This window comes from Solea solea, chromosome 1 (genome assembly GCF_958295425.1).
Source record: "Solea solea chromosome 1, fSolSol10.1, whole genome shotgun sequence".
In the NCBI taxonomy this organism is placed as follows: domain Eukaryota; kingdom Metazoa; phylum Chordata; class Actinopteri; order Pleuronectiformes; family Soleidae; genus Solea; species Solea solea.
Genome location: NC_081134.1, coordinates 38,149,637 through 38,169,995, shown reverse-complemented (window position 1 = coordinate 38,169,995; position 20,359 = coordinate 38,149,637). Strand labels below are relative to the sequence as shown.

At 42.4% G+C, this 20,359-nt stretch overlaps 2 protein-coding genes and 4 non-coding genes across 8 annotated transcripts; 5 read left to right on the top strand and 1 right to left on the bottom strand.

Moving 5' to 3' along the window:
- Positions 1 to 3,301: 3,301 nt before the first annotated feature.
- Positions 3,302 to 16,213, bottom strand: rdh10a (retinol dehydrogenase 10a). 3 transcript variants are annotated; one of them, XM_058625479.1, is made up of 7 exons: positions 16,082 to 16,213; positions 14,000 to 14,337; positions 13,520 to 13,755; positions 7,280 to 7,378; positions 6,149 to 6,294; positions 4,954 to 5,085; positions 3,302 to 4,856 (listed from the first exon to the last, which is right to left on the bottom strand). In XM_058625479.1, exons 2-7 carry the CDS (start codon positions 14,283 to 14,285, stop codon positions 4,733 to 4,735), a joined length of 1,023 nt encoding a protein of 340 aa, XP_058481462.1. In that variant the 5' UTR covers positions 14,286 to 14,337; positions 16,082 to 16,213; the 3' UTR covers positions 3,302 to 4,732. The 3 variants fall into 3 exon arrangements, with proteins under 3 accessions (XP_058481462.1, XP_058481455.1, XP_058481447.1); XM_058625472.1 differs by lacking the exon at positions 16,082 to 16,213 and adding an exon at positions 14,428 to 14,638; XM_058625464.1 differs by lacking the exon at positions 16,082 to 16,213 and having other exon boundaries at positions 14,000 to 14,638.
- Positions 16,203 to 20,314, top strand: rpl7 (ribosomal protein L7). Its single transcript, XM_058625489.1, has 7 exons — positions 16,203 to 16,333; positions 16,831 to 16,930; positions 17,023 to 17,189; positions 17,738 to 17,875; positions 18,653 to 18,762; positions 19,311 to 19,527; positions 19,822 to 20,314. The coding sequence occupies exons 1-6, from the start codon at positions 16,221 to 16,223 to the stop codon at positions 19,517 to 19,519; spliced, it is 837 nt and encodes a 278-aa protein (XP_058481472.1). The 5' UTR covers positions 16,203 to 16,220; the 3' UTR covers positions 19,520 to 19,527; positions 19,822 to 20,314.
- On the top strand, positions 17,577 to 17,668 carry LOC131473706 (small nucleolar SNORD12/SNORD106). Its single transcript, XR_009242224.1, has one exon. It is a non-coding gene; the product is annotated as a small nucleolar SNORD12/SNORD106 (small nucleolar RNA).
- On the top strand, positions 17,987 to 18,078 carry LOC131473692 (small nucleolar SNORD12/SNORD106). Its single transcript, XR_009242221.1, has one exon. It is a non-coding gene; the product is annotated as a small nucleolar SNORD12/SNORD106 (small nucleolar RNA).
- On the top strand, positions 19,053 to 19,145 carry LOC131473699 (small nucleolar SNORD12/SNORD106). Its single transcript, XR_009242223.1, has one exon. It is a non-coding gene; the product is annotated as a small nucleolar SNORD12/SNORD106 (small nucleolar RNA).
- Positions 19,569 to 19,661, top strand: LOC131473695 (small nucleolar SNORD12/SNORD106). The gene has a single exon (XR_009242222.1). It is a non-coding gene; the product is annotated as a small nucleolar SNORD12/SNORD106 (small nucleolar RNA).
- Positions 20,315 to 20,359: the final 45 nt, after the last annotated feature.

Sequence of the window (20,359 nt, the reverse complement as noted above, 5' to 3'; positions counted from 1 at the left end):
GACTCCGCTGGCAGCTACGTCTGCTCGCCGCTGAGCAGCGCCAAGGCCATCCACATTAGCAGCAGAGATCTCTATTCCTCAGGCCTTGTTCAGGTAGAGGCAGATCTGCTTGGGGCCACCTTAGACACAAGATGAATGGCCTTCCGATATGTGAAGTGAGCGTGACTGCCCAAAATAGAACTAAAATCAATGTGGCTGTGGAGCTTATCCGTGCCATGCAAAAAGCAAATGCCAGAATCATTGATTTTTCCAACGGAATTATGCGCAATCAACCCTCTTGAAGTCCTCTAAATTAAAGCCGTACTCGCAGGATGAAAGAGTGAGAGGAATCCTATAGTTATTGATCAGTGTCCAGCAACGATTGAAGCCAAAAATCCTGCTAGTTCTCTCTCTGGGATGAGCCAAAGGGGGGTTTCCGTGCGTTCTTTAGCAGACCACAGAAAGGCCTGTTAAATAGCACTTGTCACGGGTCCCAACAGTAGCTGCTAATGGCTGCAGTTGGTGCTGATTGCTTCTGTACACAGAGAGATCCAAACTGTCAGTACGACTCTCCCTCATATAAGAGCTAATCTCCCACTGAGCAACTTTATCCAGCCCTGATTAGTCGCAGCAGAGGAGCGCGCGCTGCACGCCGAAGCTCTGACATCTCAGCGCTTCTCTCTAACGGACGGTGGAGGCTGTGTGAGGAAGGATGGGTGTGTTCTCTCTGCCTCTGTGTTTAGTCATCGCTTTGTTCCGTGGAGAGATGAGTGTCTGTGTGGAGGAATTAGGATCAATTGTCACGGACGCATGGTTATATGAAGTGAGCTGTTCTTTACAGAGGTTCTTTTTGCCTGGAATGGGCCTCATCCACACAGAAACACAACTGAAGCCAGTGAATCACCTTGAGTCCCCACTAAGAGTGTAGTGTAAAACCTTTAAATACAAACAAACGTCAATTAGATTCAAACAACTGTCTAATAAATTCAGACAATGCTGATTAAACCCTGTCAGCTCCACATGCACGGGTGACTCTGAGTTGGTCAGAGTGTCGTCACTGGAAGAGACATGAGCGAGACCTTCGACACAAGAGTCAAAGCAAACGATGCCGACCTTGTTTTAATCTCCAACATTTAGCGAGGACATTTCTAAAATCTTAATATTTAACAGAGGAGTCTGGTGTATTTAGCGACAGCTGAATCACAGCCCGTTCAGCAGTATTTCAGTCCAGTGACTGTGTCAGACAGAGTCTGTGCTCCGGTCATGCAGGAAGTACTGAACTCATCTTTTTAATTAACTAATGATAGACTAATGATTCAGTACATCCAAAATAACTGCTTTACAAGTCACTAGTCTGTGTGTGCCACGTATCAAACAGTGTCATGGCAGTGTCTGAAAATCTGAATGTCAGAAGTCATTTTTTTGATTCCCAGACTCTTTCTAGGACTCGATTCCTGAATGAGTGCTGCTTGAACACCGCCTGAATCTAAATGTCAAAGTGTTATTATTATCATCAGTGAGCCATTAGGTGTGTAGTTTTTCTGACTAATCTGATGAGAACCTAACAGTGGAGAAAGGGAAGTGACAAGAAAAGACTCATGATCTTTTTCTGCAGTGGAAAAACAAAACCAACCACAAAATAGTGACTTTCTTTTCACACTTAATTCACCAAACACCAGAGGAAACAAACAGGGAGAGGAAACCTCAATTGTTTGGTGTCGCTTTATTTGAATGGTCAGTATTTTATGTATTTCACTTTGTGATTCCATACCTGTGAAAGGTGATATGTAAATAAAAAGACTTAGTTGCGACGTATTTCGTCGCTATGCCAATAGACATGACGCCTCTGACCTTTGCTGTGCACAGTGATGCGTGTGCAGAGTTCCTCTGAGCTCAGTGTGGTTTTGAAGCCACTTATTTATGTTTACGCAGACAATAACATAATGTGCAGCATATTAACCTCATTAAGTCAGTTGTTTGAATAAGACACTGCTGTGTAAACAGCATTTGTTTTATGACCTTAATCTGAATTAGTAGGTCATACTCTGAATAATCAATAATTGGATTAAAATGTGGCTTTAAGTTAAAATTGAAATGCATTTGAATCAGTTTAAAATGTCCCACTGTCCCATCAGCTGTCCCATCAGCTGACATAATGTAATGCGGTTACTGCATGTTCTAAATCAGCAAATCATCAAATGACCTGGGGGCCACTGAGCATGGAGTCTGGTCAGGAGTGCACTGGTCATGTGGAAATCAACAACAACAAAAAGTGGAATTTTTTAGGGGAAAAAAAAAAAACTATGTGAGGACATTTTACCGAATTTCAAAATAAAAGTGTTTGTGTTGATATGGAGCAATATAGCGGTCACAATAAAATGGTATTTATGATGCAAAATGAATACTTTCATTCAAAAAAACCTCATAACTCAATAAGTGTCGGGCCGCTTGAATACGCTTCAGGGCCCCCATGTGGCCCACAGGCCGCAAGTTTGAAACCTCCTAATAGACTGTATAAATAGACTGTAAATCTGTAACATGTTAACAAGTTCAATGTAAATGTGTTTCCATTCAAACCCAGTCAGTGAAAACTGTTGAAATAAACATTTGCACATTCAAAGATTCTAGATTCTTCTGCGAAGTGCGTGGATTACAATGAAAAACAGCTTCTTCGTGTGTGCGAGGACACCAAATATAAAAGTGATAAGACTAAAGAAAAAAACCTTTATGAAATGTGTCGCATTAAAAATAACTCCTCACCCCGAGCAACAATAACCGTGTTTCATGTTTGTGGTTTAATTTTAAACCATGAAATATCACCTCAGGTCACTGAAATCCCCGTCATCTGCAGACAAAGAGGACAGTGCTTGACCTTTAGCTCTGGAAAAACTCAGCAGTTAGAGCATGTGAGTCCAACTCTGCTCATGATGTCTTAATGACATTTTTTTTATTTGTTTTCCTGTGAGGGTCAGCGACAGCGACAGCTCGTGTAGAAAGTGAGGTTTTCGTCTCGTTTAATGTCGTTTTACCCCGACTAAACTTGTTTTAATAAAAAAAGGCAGCATTTTTCTGACCTCCCTCCTCACAGTGTGACATCTCTGACTCTGGGATGAGGCTGTCACATGTCTGCGTGTGTGTGTGTGTGTACAGACGCTATATTTACTCACAAAAAGGAACACAGCTCTTTAGCCAACACCCATATCTGAGGGCTCTGACTTGAGCGGAGCACAATGTGGGAGGACGGTGACACCGATACTTGTCACGAGTTTCTCGCCTCCCGCTGTTTTCACCACCGTTTCACACAAAGCAACGACACACCAAGTTATAATCTAAATCACTTTTTTTTTTTATTAATTTAAGTTAGGTAGAGACACTAAACAATGGAACCACATGTGCTCCGTCATGGAGCAGTCATCAGAAAAATTACAAAATGAAAAAAGGAGGCTTATGTCATACTGTTGAAATAAAAAAAAATCATAATAATGAAGAGGTAGAGAATTTAGGCTCATCACTGAATGAAGGAATGACGCCTAATGGAATGTAATTGAAATTCAAAAACTCTTGTCGTCCCAAAGGAATATAAAATATTAATAATCAAAAATATGGTGGAGAGAGGCTTTTTTTGGGGGGGGAAACGGGGGTGTATTCACAACATTTAAACATTTACATTTCACTTTAACTGTACACGGAGGACAATGGATGGGAGTTAACGTGTTACTTTGGGAAAAGGGATGTTTAAAAAAAAAGCTAGTGTCCTTAATACATTTCCCTCAAACACACATCATCAGTATGGGACAGCGGTTCACCTGGAGTTACAGCCTTTGTTGTTTTTTATTGTTCTTTTTTTTTTTAAACAAATAATATTGGCAACACAAATTTACAATATAAACACCACAGATCTTAAAAAAATAAAGACAAATGAAGAGACTAATTAGTTTTTCCTTCTCCCATTTTTCTCCCCATCGACTCCCTCGTCCACTTCTCATTAGAGAGCTTTGTCAACGCTGACGTGAAATGGCAGGAACCTTGAGCCAGGGTGGGGGTGGGGGGGGGGGGGGCGACTTCCTGTGGAAAGAAAGCCAAAAATCTGGCCACTGAATGTCCCATTAGGAATGCGTGGATTTCATTATTAACGTAATGTTCCAACGAAAACAAAATACGGTGAAAGTTGAAATGTGAAATATGTGTCTCGGGGTTATTTAATTAAATGGCACAGACTGGGATCAGTTCGGGTGGGGGGGGGGCGTAGGCTGCTGGCAGTGTAGAGAGAAAAAAAAACACAATCTGAAATTACAGTGCATGTCTACAAAATAAAATAAAAGTGAAAAAAAACAAAAACAACTTTTTACTGTTTGTACAGTAACATACTGTATAGTTCCACGATGACACTAGATAAGGCTGGTGACTACTTTATGTAAATAGTTAATTAATGGATATCTTTTCTGTATGATTTCAAAACTAGTGACATAGTAAATAGATGTTGGTTTCTTTAAACAACATAAACAAAAAAACGAGAGAGAGAGACACAAAAACAAAAGTCAAAATAAATCCTTTGTGTAGTACACAGCTTTCTTTGTTCCAGAGGAACAATATGGTAAACCTTTGCATTTGCTCAATGCAAGTGCACCAGTCTCAATTCAGTCTTTTCTTCTCCTCCTTTTATTCCCCCAATTTTCATTCTCAGTGGTTTGTTTCCTGCACGTCTCATGTGCCCCTATTTGTTGTGTGCGGAACAGCGCCCCCCCCTCACTCCTTAGATGCCGTTCTTTGCCTCGTTGTTGTTCATGGCTTCCTTTCTTTGAGCGAGGAAGGGGTACATGCATTTGTCGGCGCCGAGGAACCGGTACATGCACACGATGGCCTCGAAGGGCAGGATGCTGTGAAGACAGGAGATGGAGATTAAAACAAATTACTCTTTCTTCCTCTCCAATCTGCTGAAATGTAGCCATGCACAGGAGAAAAAAAAATCTGTACCTTTTCATGAAGTTGACCATATAGACGATGCGAGGCGTACAGATCATGTGCTGGTCGGTGAGAATTGCCCTCATGGCCTGTTTCACGCAGAACTCTGGCTTCAGTGGAGGCAGGAAAGGCTCAATCTCCTTCCTGAATGGAGAGAAAAGTACAAGAGTTTAGACAGAAACAGGTTTCTGGTTTACTTTGAGAGAAAGACTTAAACTCAAATGGCGTTTTTAAATGAAAAGACTTTGGAATAAAACACCTTTTAGGAGCAATAATTGCAACACGCTAGAGCTGATGATGAGACAAGTGATAGTAAGTTAATGTGGTGAACAGCACAGTGTTCAATCTTCTGTGCAAAAACCTGTTTAATCCAGAGCTGATGCTGGTTTAATGTTTTATGAGTTAGGCTGAGCCATGTTTTTAATCTGCCGGCCGTGAGCAGTGAATGTTTTTCAGCAAACATTTCTTTACACAACAGGGCACAGTATATTTTTTTATTACTTCATTTTATTAGCGATTTAAAATTGTTCACTTCCCCTTGAGTTTGACCGGGGCCTGAGGTAGATAGGTCTGAAACGGCTAATTGATTAATTATCTAACTGTTTTGTGTGTCGGAGATTTTTCAACTGACTATTTTCGGCTTCCTTTCCTCCATATAATAATTCACGAGATTAATGTTCTTCAATATTTTCTGGCATTTTATGGACCGAATAACTAAACAATGACTGGAGAAAACAATGGAAAATATTGTCCCTACCCTTCACACGGGTTCAGAAATGCCAGGTAAACCTTGTGACTCTAGAGTGACAGAGACTTTGGTAATTGCACCACTTGCTGGGACAGTAAAGCTAAGAGGACATGCCACCTGCTGACTGTTACCATCAAACAAAGTGAAGACTATTAGAGGAGCGAGGGGGAGGGGGAGGTGGTGGTGGTGGGTGTTTGGTGCCCAGGTGCACCTGTTGGGGGTAGTTTTCCCCTGGGAAAGTCAAGCCCTCTTTGTTCAGGCAGATTGCTGCCCAGCGAGTGGAGCACAAGTGACTTCATGACACGAGTGTGACAGAAACACCGAACCCTCAGCTGCGGCTTTGAAGTTCAAACGTGTCAGTGAAGTGGTTTTATATCGTGAAAATTATAGGCGACAAACTCAAACCAGGTGGAAGACTGAAGACATGAATGACTCTGGGCAGCGAGTATCAACACTAACCTTATCCTGCAGCCTCGGAACATTCCAGTATCGACCAGGTAAGGACACACCAGAGTCATGTTGATGCCATCCTTCTCCGAAGCCTTCAGCTCATGGCTCAGTGACTCGTGGAACCCAATGGCACCAAACTTGCTGGCACAGTAATCCTGTGGGATTAGAGGAAAGAGAAAGACAGAGCGAGAACAGGTTAGTCCTGTAAAGCGCTGGCTGCCCTGCCTGCGCCCACGAACCGCAGAGAACATTATCACACACCCCGTGGGCACAGAAGTCTCTCCTTGCCGTTAATGACACGGCCACAAAAACCCAAGCGCGTCCGTTCTACGGTTTCATTAGCATTCTTCTCCCGTGTATCAGGAGACTGCGCAGTTTGGTGGAGGAGGTTTTGATGTGGTTCGCCATGGAAATAATCTCCAGGCTTGGGCAAACACAGATGGATGTCAATAAACGCAGGAGGATAAAGAGATGGGACTGTGCCCACATGACAAGGAAGGGCTTTGATTCTCTCAAATGAATGCACACGTCTGAAATTCCATTCAAGGCGTTTCCGGGAAGCATAATATGAACTTTTTTTTGATGGGGGTCTTTATCGTTACGAATGAATGCTTGTGGAACAAAAGCATGGAGTGAGTGTACAGTATACAGTGCCGTGAGGTGAATGCAGTCATGCCCGTTTACTTTGTCTGGGCTTATAGAGATAAAATCATCCTACTCCATGTTTTAATACATTTTAAAATAATAAAGAGAATCTATTGTAGGAAGAAAATTTAAAAAAAAAAACACTATAGAAAAGCAAAGCAATGCTGCTGTGAGCTGAATACTGAGTGAGCATCAAGTTATTCTCAAAGCAGTGATGAAGATGTCTCTGTCCCTCGGGGAGCTGTCAGCTCATCGGCCAGAGCCCATTAGGGGCCTCACACCCCCACAGCTGCAGATAGAGGGATCTATGAGAGGCTCCCCAATGCTCATGTGTGTCCCTTAATTTAACGGGTGGAGGGAAAACGAGAGAAAGGGGGCCAAACCTCCCCCCGACTCAGTGTGCTCGCTGGCATGCCGACGGATTTGGATTAAAGTGCTGGTTTTGGATGGTGGGAACGATGGTTTGTGTCCCGTGTTGTTGTGTATGATACTAACCTCCACTCCAGCTGTGCTGAATAAACCCAGAGAGCTGGCAACAGTCACAATGTGGCCATGATTCAGCTCCAGCATCTTGGGGAGAAATGCCTTGGTGGTCTGCGGGGAAAGACAGAAGAGACAGAAGGGCAAAGGGAAAAAAAAAGAAAGAAAGAGGAAGGTTAGTTCACTTGTGCAGTTTGTCTGTGCCAGAGCCCTTTGATCCTCTCGGCCTCCCTCTTGCTCTCCTCCTCTGTTTCTCCCTCTTCTCCATGGTGATGCAAAGAGAGGCGTTTGAATGAGAATTCATAACAGACACACACACTCAAAAAATGAGTCAGAAGTGATGCCTTTAAATGTATCTGTGTAAGACAGAGAGGGGGGCGACAGATGAGGGGTTTCCCCTCTACAGATAGTCGGTGAATGAGCAGGTGTGCGTGTACGTGTGTGCGCGCTGCCGCACAATCTGTTCTTTTCCCACACAGATCTGGTGCCCGTCGTCGAGCCCGGCTCTAAAGAGCTGGTGACAACACCAATCACGGGCCTCCGTTCACTCAGCACTTCAAACAATACAATTCAGCTGATCGCCTGACCCGCCGAGCCTCGCGCTCTGACCGAGCAGCAGTCGGCGGAACAATCTGCAGCGAGACGAGCACCGAGATGAAAGAGTTTCACCAGAGCGCCACGTGAGAGACAGAGAGAGAGCGTCCAGTGAGAAGAGCAACACTGCAGGACGACACGCAGAGAGAGGGAGACTTAGTGGTTTCACCTGATTGACCTATACATCCATTCCTCAAGTCTGCCAACTTTGGAGCTGCCCTGGACACAGCATGAGCCAATCAGCAGGTGTGACATGTGACAGCAATGATAGGAACTGACCAATCACTCTCCCACTAGGAGGTCTACAAACAAGCCACAGGCCTTTTGTTGGGAGCAGAGACGATCTATTCAAGTCAAATGTGTGCTGCCATAGCGAGGAACAATACATACAAGCCGGCACCTCCTTCTCTCAATGTCAGAGGTTACAAAACGCTGACGGCTCCGTTTTATTACAGTTCGTTTCCCAATAATGCCCAAGAGCTGCTTCATAAATTGATTAAACAAATTAATCTTTTTACCGACCACAATGTTTATGTAGTATGTGGTGCCTGGCAATTTTAAGATATCATTTTGTGCTTTGGAAAAAAGTGGGGTTTTGTTATTCGTTCTGACAGCTTTATTTGTAGTTTTCCAATCATTTTATGGTTATATAAATGAAAGGGAACAGTTTCATTGGTTGGTGCAGTGAGCAGTGATTCAGCCTCTTTTGTAAAAAAAATTGCTGGAGCCAGCGAGAGCGTGGTACCAGGTAGTACAGCCATGAAACCACTGGCAGGGGAGGAGAAGCCTCATTAAAACTGCCCTCAGATTAACTACATCAGACCTTCTGACTTCTAGTGCAGCCTCTGGTCGACTCCACAGTTTTTCCCCTTGTTTTGTGAGATGAATAAAACTGAAATCAATCAGTCGAACCTACGCAGGGGAAGCCTGGTTTAAGGAAGATGACGTCATCATTTTTGGAGTTCGTTTAATTGCCAGGTACAGTATAAACTGATCTGACTCCGCTCCAAACATCTGCTCCTTTTTCAGGACATAAATTTTCAAGTGGCTGCAATATTCAGCTCATCAAATGATGGGGCCCGCGCAGAGGGAGCGAAAGAACTCTGCTGCGAGCCAGAATGGCAGCGGTGGGATGAGGGAAGGAGTTGCGTGCAAATGAAGCATTAACTTAAGATATGCCCATACCTGATCCGAGCCAAAGTCTCCCACTCCCACAGAAACTTTCAGAGAGTGGGGAATTACTTGATCTGGCACAACACTCTACGCCGAAAGCCAACATTCAGACACAAATGGACAATTTCGCTGAGTGGTCTAAAAAAAAAAATAAAATAAGTGGAACTGATGGAGGAGAGATTGATTCCCTTCAACTGGAGGATGTGGCTCAACGTGACCAACCTCCACTGATGTCCTGCTTCTCATGGCAAGTTTGGCATGTGGGTATAACCTCCCGTGACCTCGCAGACACCAAATGTGTGAAGGCAACCAGGGGCTCGTGTCTTACATCAAGAGCTGCAGTAATTGGGACTCAACGCTCCCTTGTTCCGCTAAATTACCCGCTGACACAGCCGGGCCTCCTTGGCCTACGTGGGGCTGCCCTGCCCGCTGCACCCCCTAATTGGTGTGTGCCCCCAGGAGCATTTGAGCCACACAAAGCTGCTTACAGCTGGGGTGTCAGGCTGTATTAGTGCAAGCGTCTGACCAACAGGAATAGGAACAAAATATTGGCCTTTGCGTAGCACCAGATGGCCATTTAATTGGGCTGACTTCTCCCTAAACAAGAGAGTGAGGGAGAGAGAAAAATGTCTGGGCTCAATCTGATCCTGCCACACATCGAGGAATCCGAGAGATACCACGATCCTGGTTTGCTGGTTGTCAGGGATGATGGATGTTGAGTGCTCGTGTTTAGCTAATGACATGCGGTTACCAGTGAGACACGGCTACACTTGACAACACTTTCCATTTACCTCGAATTTACCTTTACGACACAATCGATAGTCCCAAGTGAGGAGGCAGTGTCAATACAGTATAAACCCCTCAGGTCCCAGGATCAATGTTATGGCTCAGCAGAGCTTAACAGGGACTAAACACTAAATTCATTCACCTTTAATTCAGTGTCTGAACCCATCATGTTTTGTTTTGCCATTTGGTTTCTGAGTAAACCATTATTTTTTTTTATAAATTGAAAAAAAGTCTCACAGATTTAAAACATAAAGATAAGACCTTTAACTCTCGGACTTTAGACTCACTTATATGAATTTCATTAATGAATGAAATTCATTAATTTCTTTTGGGGATTTATTTCATTTTATGTCCTAATTTTCTGACCTAAACTTGTAAAATTCATATTAAATTTGTCAAATATTTGACTATGTTCATTATCAACCAGCAACTCAAATGTGAGGATGTGATGTTCTTTACGACATAATAGGAAATGATAGGAATATCTTTTTTAAATGGTTAGTTGGAAGAAAACATCCTGGGTTCTGGGAAATAATTAAGACCTCATCCGATCCTTTGAAATGTAACAGGTGAGTGTCAGGGGAGAAACCCAACATCGGAGTGGGCATGGTGAGCTCTACTCATGGGTACAGGTGCATCAGGCCTGAGGAGGGACCCATATAAAACCAGTCAAGTAGGACCCTTCTGCCTGGCTGCCTCCTTTCTCTGGCTACAGCAGGAATGTGGCCTGCGGAACTTGGCTCCTGTCGCCTGGCATCTTGTCAAGTTGATCCACAGACAAGAAACCAATTGTCAGATAAAGTGGGTCAGCAGCAGCTTACCATTACCCTCTCGCCTTGCCTGTGGATGGGACGGCACTGCCTTCCTTCCTCTTTTCTTTCCTTTGCTCTTTTCCCGCCATGTCCCTGCCGGGCGCTCTGTGCTTTCATGTCGTCACAGCGGAGAGAGGTAGGGTTTCCAAGAGAGGAGGATCTACTGCTCATTGTTCCCAAACCACCTGTAGGATAACCAGCTCAAGATGCTGGGCATGATTTCATGATGCACTCTAATCCTCCAAAAACAAAAATGCCAGTGACATTTAAGTGAAAATGACTTAAGTATGACTCAAAACATCAAATATTACCAGCTGGGCTATCAAAGCATCAGAGAAATTTAATGTGATGACCCCCCTGCCTCATAAAAACCTAAAAGGGAATGAGGGACTGAATCATAGCTGTTCGTGTGTGTGTGTGTTTGTGTGTGTGTGGCAGAGCCGGATGAGCAGAGCTGGCCTGTGTGACTCTAATGCAGCTGCACCCACTGCCTCCAAATCAGATTGGGAGGAGTCAGAGGGGCCTATGGAAGGAGGACAGAAGAAATGTGGGGTCTAGGCTGGTCCGGCAAACACACACACCATTTGTTTTCTGCTCATGTCTCCATCCCTGCCCTATCCAAGAATTAAAATTTGGACCCAAAAAAATCATCTCAAAGTGAACCAGTGTTTCAGTTGAGATACAGAACGCGTTACAGCTTCTGTTTTGTTGCTTTCGAGAAACTACTCGTTTGGTAAAATATCATCTGAACACGCCAAAAAGAATGTGACCCAATCTATTTATATCTACTGCTGCACCATAAAAACCTTGAAACGAAATTTAACGTCTGACCACGGCATGAATCATGGTGAATCTAAATTAAAATCACAAGTTCTTAAGAGTCTGATATTTATCTCGGACTGTCTGACTGCTTTAAAAACATCCTCTATTCTGTAAAACCCCTTTGGTGTCTGTGCTTTGTAGAAAGTCTTGAAAGCATCAAACCCAATAAACAGGGTTTAAAATTCCACTTCAAACGCAGCTCAACAGTAGGCACTTGAGTCATAGACCACAATTAAACAGTGGTATTAAAAGAAAAAAAAAAAAGGTTTGTGTAACAGCACCTGTATGCAGTGACTAACTGGATTGTGTTTGTGTAAGACAGGAGAGTGGACAGGTCTCTGTTAGTCTAAGCTCTATTCATGTGGCTTTTGTCTTTAATGAACCACATCCTCCATACAGGCTGTCGCCATTCATTAAGTACTTCTTTCATCTGCCCCTCCTCCTCCTAAAGAAACTGCAATCGCCACAGAATATGGGAGAACACAGAGCTCTATTAGAGAATCCCAAATCTGCCACCTTATCACTGCATCTCGACTCCAGATCCTGGTGCGTGCAGGTGGCATGTCACTTGTTGAATGGGGCGTCATTAAAGAAGAGGAAATAAAACAACCTGTCGGACTGACAACACAAGAGATTTTCACGCTCAATTAACGGGCTTCACAATCACCATGGTTTCATGGTGTCATAGAGAACGGAGCCGAGCGGAGAAGAAAAGCCGGCAGCCAAAGATTCAAAATGAACATCAGTCACTTCGCTCGATACGTTCCTAAATATCTGACATGATGGTGAATTCAGAGCACATGCAGCTGGGAAATGGGACACAGTCCAAATGTTTAAATGTGTGTACAAACACTACAATTATGTGTGTACAAACACTACAATTATAATTGCCCTAAACAGGTGGTCATGGCCAAGCAACGCAATCAATTCTCATTACTGGCTTGTTAGTAATTAGAGGAAAGGGCTTCAGTGCTGACAACCAACTCTCCTGGAGTGATGTTGCTCCTCTCAATTGCTTTCTAAATCTTACGGCAAGGCAGCAACCATTGTCTTTCTACACCCCTAAAACACACACACACAAACACGCACGCACGCAAAGGCTGTAAGAGCACCTGGCCTGTTTTAACACCGCAGCATATGCTTATCTAAAGTGCAACATTCTGACTCCATCAAGTCCACATAGCCTTCTAGATAAGTATTCACACTGAAAAAGGTCCAAGGAACAGAGCCAGAGAAAAATCTGATACACAACAAATCACTCCCTGCCAACAAAATGTGGCGCGGAGATCTGAGATGCATCCAACCCATACACACACACACACACGCGCGCGCACACACACACACACACACGCACGCACGCACACACACAGAACCACCCATTTCATTCATGGAAGTCAGAACTGTGTGGTGAAAGAGAGGAGGAGGAGGAGGACGAGCTGACATACCGTGAGGATCAGCACTGATGAGGTGCCAGAGAGAAGCAAAGACAAGACTATAGAGAGCCAAACCCGTGACTTTCCTCTGACAGAATCAAACTTAACACAGCTGAAATAAGCACAGCACGCAAGGGAACTATTTATGGTCATATTTGCTAAGACTTAGGGAACACACGCACATGTTTGTGCAGCTACTCCTCTTAGGACACTGGACTGACTTCCTTTCATTTATACAGCCTAAACTAAAACATTATTCCTAACCTTAACCTAAACACAATTCAAATCTTAGCCCCAGAAATTAGGTTATGTCTCATTAGGACCAGGTTTTGGTCTCCATGACGACTACCAGTCCTGACAAGGACAAGGTTCATGCCAGAGAAGAACAAATACAAGTACACACACACACAGAGAGAGAGAAAGGCAGGTTTGATCAATGTGTTTGTTTGGCACATAGAAGGGTGAGATTATGAACAGGAGAGTGAAACTGTCATCACAGCAAACACACGTGATAACACTGTGTGCGTGGAAACAGTGCTCAGGGTGAACCCTCGTATTTTAAACACACACACACACAACTGACTTGACTCTTTTCATCAACATGATATGATAATGGCTTTACACCCTCAACTCACCCAGAAGTGTGCGTGGCAGTTGACCACCATGGTGCGCTCGATCATCTCATCGGGGCACTCCAGGAGGTGATGACCAGACACCACACCGGCGTTGTTGATCAGTATGTCCACCTCTCCCACCTCTCGACGCACCCTCTCGGCTGTGGAATACACACTCTCCCGCTTCCCCACATCACACTCATAGGTGTAGACCTGCGGCTGAAAGGGAGGGACTTCCTCTACACCTCCAATGGGTCCTGCAGGGGAGGAAAATAGAAAAGTGATTAATAAAAGCAAGTAGTGTAGATGGGTAATTTCATAAATATATATATCTAAATATACTGCACAATAAAAATGTTCAATAAATAAACAGTTAAGTATTGCATACTGCTAGAAAATTTTAATTAAATACACTGCACTTCACATTTAACCGTGCGTAAAAACCCAGTGCCATTCCAGCACAAGTGCTGCAAATTAAAAGAAAAGAAGAATCAAACTGACCGTCTTTTGTGATGGGAGCGTCCAGTTCATGGTAAATCTGTCGCACCATCTCCGCCGTTTCCTCGTTGCTTTGGCTGTTTATGTCCCACAACACGAGTATCGCGCGCGTCCGAGCGAACTCCTTGGCGAAGAGCCGCCCGAGGCCGCTGCCGGCGCCGGTGATCAAGCACACCTGTCCCGCCACGCTCTTCTCCTTGGGCCGCACTACCCATTTAGACCCGGCGGTGACAAAAGCCCAGAGCACTTTCAAAATGACCACGAAGAACTCAGCGATGATCATCATCATCTTGATCGATCAAGTTGGAAGCAGAAGGACACGCGCAGGGATAGTGGGCAACCTGTTTGCGGCAGAGAAGTGCGGTTAAAGGCAGGCGACAAACTTGGATCGCGGTGCGTGGCCGTGGGAACACGCTGACAACAAGGCTTACACGCAAACAGGAGCAAGAAGTGAAGAGTGAGGAGAGAGAGCGTCGAGATGCTGCTCGGGATTCAGAGTCTAGACGCTTCTACAACGCACAGCTGCAGAAGCAGAGAGTTTATGAGCAGCTACTATGAAGTGTGTGCCTCCTACTTCCTCTGCTGCTCCTTCACTCATCTCATCCTCTCAGCCGCATCTCACTCGTTATTTATTCAGTCCACCCATCACCGCTGGACCCAATAGGGCTGAGACTTGAGCGCCTGGTGCAGTCACTTCATTCAGAGGTGATGTAACCTGGATGATTTTACCTAACAACTCGGGTTTTCCCCCCCCCTTCAAAGTTACTTTCCCTTTAGATGATCAGAGACTGTGGTTGTCATACTTACACAAGCTGCAGCTTCTTTTCTTCATTAGAAAAAATAAAAGAAAAAGTGGCTTACAGCTGTCAGACACAGCTGAATAATGTCAGATTAAATTGACAACCCCACCTATTTCTTGTCGTAATCCTTATGTTTGTAATAGGAGGGAATTGAGATTAGGAATTTAACAACATTTAAAGCAATTTGTTGATAATACTGATACAGTTTAAGACATCATTTATGATATTTTTACTCATATCAGGACACATCCTGCATATGAAACAATCAAAACTACCGTATTCCCTCAAGATAATCTAGATTTAATCTTTTTTTTTTTTTTTTTTTTTAATATACACCCAAAAAGTTTGTCTTCAATGGAATTGGATCTGTAACCCCAACATTTAATTACATAGAGACAAATGAAGATAATAAAGATTGTCAATGATAGAAAGAGCTGCAACCACAATTAAGCGATTAGTCAGTGATTAATAGTTACAAAATTATTGTAATTTTGCTGAAAAACTTTGGTTCAGATTAGGGTAAAACGATTGACATTTTCCTCAATTTTCTGCATTTTATGGACAAAACAATAATCCGCTGGAAAATAATAGTATGATTATAATTATTATTATAATAATAATAATTAGAATATTATCTGTGAAAATGAGTTGCGTTTGAACAAAATGTGAAACTTGCATTCTGCATAATTCCTGCATCTGCAATGAGTCATTATGAACAGCTACATGTATATTAAAGCTTTATTTTGACAATACTGATATGCGTGAATATTTTATACTCTCAAAAAAATTTACAAATGTGCGACAATAAATGATAAATTGTAAAATATAAACATGACATATGTCCATCAGATGCATTTGGACTTTAATTCAAATTCGGCCTGTGAAGGCAGTGCAACGGCACTTTATTTTCTGATTTTATAAACTCGCAGCCAACGTGTTACATCATGAAGGAGACGAGGTGCCGCTTTCTTCACTGAGGTGAAGGCGATCCAGCAGACGGATAACTTCCCCTCACGCGCTCTCCACTGTTTACCTATAAGATGAGGTGAGTGCGCCCTCTACTGAGCAAACACGCGCATTACACTCACTTGTGATATGGCAATGTAAACTGAGAGCGTTTCGAACTCCTATTCAGTCTCTGTATTATTTCCCATAACTATAACAGATTAGCGAAAAACCTATACTCGTCCGTAAGTGACAGGACGTTATATCCATGTTAACTTAACGGTGACGTTGAACTTAACTGAAACACTCATTTGAAAAATATAACAAATTTAAAACTTACCGAGATATGACAGTGTTGAGTCAAATACAATTTAACCAATGTGGTCCTATAGCGACTCGACACCGCACTTCTTTAAAACTGTCATAACCTTTACTTCATTATAAATGATAGAAGTTGGTGTTTGTTTCGTGTAAAAGATATGCTTACAATCAGGCAGCTGGAAGGACAGAACGCGAGGGTCCTAAATTCTTTAATGCGCACATGCGCAAAGGAAAATTTCTCTTTCTCGGTGGACGCGATGGCGGACGCAGAGTGAGTGTCTGCCTCTGTATTATAATCTGAACACATCTGCTGCTAAAACAATTGTCTTTGTCAATTTTACATCTTGTATAGACAGTGTAGTTTGTGAACATCATAATCTGAGCACTATTGTTCAAGATTATGTTTGTTAGAGGTTATTCTTGTATAGTGAGTATTTCATGCCGGCTACGTGTAGCTACATAGTGGAGAACAACATGGCTGTCTCTTTGGCCGCTGTTCTTCAAAAGTGGCTTACTTCTAAGTTGGTGACGAGAACGTGCCATGAGCCATTTTTAAATTGTTATATATTCATTTTCAATGCTTCTTGTGTGCAACGTTTAACACTTTATTATAAAATGATGGGATAGTGGTGATGGGGTTAGCAAGCTAGCAGCAACGGGCGGCGCTGATGTGACGTTTCTGTCTCGTGAATGAGCTCCACGCGTGTATGCAGTTTGTCTGTATGTGTGCATAAGAAGGTGTCATGACGCTGTGCGTGTGTTTCACAGAAAAAAGGTTCCGGCGGTCCCTGAGAGCCTTCTTAAAAGGCGAAAGGCCTTCGCCTCCATGAAGGCCGCTCGCATCAAGAAGATGTTGTCCGAGAAGAAGGTAATTAATAGGCCTGGTGATATGTATAGTTAAAAGAGCTCGTGTTTTTAGGTGGGGTTTCTTTCTATAACTTAAGAAGGATGTGTTTATAGGCCAGGAAATCGACCAGGAAACTGATCTTCAAGAGGGCTGAGAAGTATCACAAGGAGTACAGACAGATGTACAGACGTGAAATCCGCCTGGGCCGCACTGCTCGCAAAGTGGGAAACTTCTATGTACCAGCTGAGCCTAAACTGGCTTTTGTCATCAGGATCAGAGGGTGAGTACACGTTTGTCCCTTTTGATTAGACGCAGCATTAGACAGTGTTATTAGATTGTGACTGATGGACAGCCCTTAGTGATGGAGGTTTTAACAACTTCATTTTCATCATCCAAGAGACAATGTAGTGATTGAAACTCCTCAGTCTAGTGTTAAGACTGAGGTGTGTTGGATCCTGATGCCCACCTGCTTTCTCTGGGCCACTTGAACCCCAAATTCAAAGCTTATTCAGCTTTTTATTTGTTACCTGCTGTTACCTTTTTGCACAGTATCCAGTCATGTGAAAACTTTTTTATACAGATTATTGGTATGTGTCTCAAAATGATTGTCTTATGTCCACGGTTATAAAGGCTGTCAGCTGTAATGTCAACACAGGAATCTGTAAACTTTGTGGTTAATGATGCAACTTCTTTCCCCGACTTATCGACTATGGTGAAACAGATGTCTAAAATAAGCCATTTATATTCTGAAACCACAAATAATGTTATGTGAAAAGCTTTCCCCTGGTAATAAAACTGAGCTAATCATATATTGTCCTTATTTTTCAGTATTAATGGTGTCAGCCCCAAGGTCCGCAAAGTTCTGCAGCTGCTCCGTCTGCGCCAGATCTTCAATGGTGTGTTCGTTAAGCTAAACAAGGCTTCAATCAACATGCTGAGGATTGCTGAGCCCTACATTGCTTGGGGGTAAGACTGTTGTTTCATAACACTGCCGTTAATGGACTATAATTGTAGTCCATTTTTAATATTCTCAGTTAATAGGACTAATATTGACATTGAGGACATGTGCCTGTCAAGAATGTGGTTAATGATGCTGAACTTTTTTCCCCATCTTATCGACCATGGTGAATACCAACTGAAACTAAGCCAGTTTTGTCTGAAACCACATTCTATGACATACATTTATAGGTATTTATGCATATTTAAATCAATGTGAAAATTTACACACATTGAGAAATGACAGAAACAGCAGTGTGGATTTCTGAAATGTGGCACAAGGGCTCACGACCATAGCCTCAGTTCTCTATGTGGAGAAGTGTTGCAAAGACCTTTTTTTTTTTAATGTTGTATGTTGTGTTTTGCTGCTTTTTTCTCCTAATAAAATTTGAACTGGGCATGTAATGCACCAGTGCTGTCTGGCTAGATGTGAGGGGGAAACTAACAATTTTTAACAAACATAAAATACACAATGTTAAACTCATTTTGAACAGGTGAAGACAACCCTGTGACCCTTCTGATTGGTGTCAGTTGGAGTTTAACTCTTACAAAGTGTAGGCTGCTTCTTTTAAAAGGGATCATTTACATGACATAAACGGATGCATAATATGTACATTGTTTTAGTAGTTAGTAATGTTGTTGGAGTAATATTGCATGAAGGATGTTGACAATATGCAAGTCTTGATGTCAACTACATTTGCTAAACTTTATTCAAGCTAATGCCATGTTTGTTGACCATTGTTCCAGATACCCCAACCTGAAGTCTGTGCGGGAGCTCATCTACAAACGTGGCCATGGCAGGATCAGGAAACAGCGCATTGCCCTCACAGACAACGCTCTAGTGGAAAAGACTCTTGGTATGACCCTTTACTTACACAAAGAATAAATGTCTTTGACAATATTTAGGTTCATATGAGGTGAAATCTTTCCTGAAAAACAGATGGAGTAGTGACATCTGAGCTTAATTTAAGATGGCACATGGTCTTGAGCAATGTGGCATAAGGTTGTGTATCTCAATCAATCACTTTGCATACCATGTTTTCAGAGATAGTTGGTATGGAGGGAATGTGAGTTAATGTGAAAGTCACAATTAACCCATGGTATTTAGCATAGTCTGTGCTTTTTCAAGTCTTCCAAAGGCATACCTGCATGTGGTAAATGATGCACACTTTTTTCCCCGTCTTATCGACTATGGTGAAAAAAAACTGAGAACTAAGCCAGTTTTGTCTGAACCACATGATTGTCTGACTCAAGTTGTGTTTTTAAAACTGCTTGTTGGCATACAATGAATAACCTTGAAGCCTAAATTGCCTGAGGTGTACACATTTTCTATCTTCATTAAATTCTGCCAACTTTCCATTTTAAACCAAGTACAGATATTACAATGAAAAACATTTTTCTGCAGGCAAATATGGCATCATCTGTATGGAGGACCTCATCCACGAGGTTTACACAGTTGGAAAGAACTTCAAGTCTGCCAACAACTTCCTGTGGCCCTTCAAGTTGTCGTCACCCCGTGGTGGCATGAACAAGAAGACCACGCACTTTGTGGAGGGAGGTGATGCTGGAAACAGGGAGGATCAGATCAACAGAATGATCAGGAGGATGAACTAAAGTTAATGGTGAGTTTTAAGGAGCATTTGCACATCTCCAAATTGGCATTGATGTGGTTAATGATGCATAATCTTTTTTCCCCGTCTTATCGACTATGGTGAAAACCTGCTGAAAATAAGCCAATAATGTCTGAAACCACATCTCAAGCCTAAAAGCTTTAGATCACCCACTATAGATGTTTGTCTCTGCAAGATGAAATCTAATTAGATTTTTACAGGGTGGACGAAAACGGTTAAATTCTGAAATACTTCTGAAAATTCTGAAATTTTTTATGGATCTAATTGATTTTTTTTTTCTCCCAGGTTTTCAATGGAGTCAACTTGTACAATAAAAGATGGAAAAAAAAATTTGTCTTGATGCATTTGTTGAATCTGTTATCCCCAACTGCTGCCATTTTTGTCATTTCATGACAGTAAATTGGTACACTACTGTGTGAAATTTAGCAACCCTAACCCTGTTGGAAAACCTGTGTATCTTCTTAAGCTTTAAAAGTCAATGTTTAGTCTGTTCGTTTTGACAACTGTAAACACATGGTGTTCCGTAATGGCTGCCTCTGTGGACCTGAACAAGCTCCTGATAGAAAGTTAAAAATATAATTGGTACATGTATCTTCAATTACAGCCAAATGAAAATGCATTCACCAAAGTTTTACATACTGGCCCTTTATTAATCTTTGTAGGTTTGTCAAAGTATATAATATGATAGTGGTAAAATCAAATGAAAGGATATCCTGCAAAAGTATTCTAAAATGGACCCAATAAAAACAAAACCCCGGTGAAGACATTCGTCTTTGGACTCCGGTATTTGAGGGTAGTTTATTTGAGACTTTGTTTAAATAAA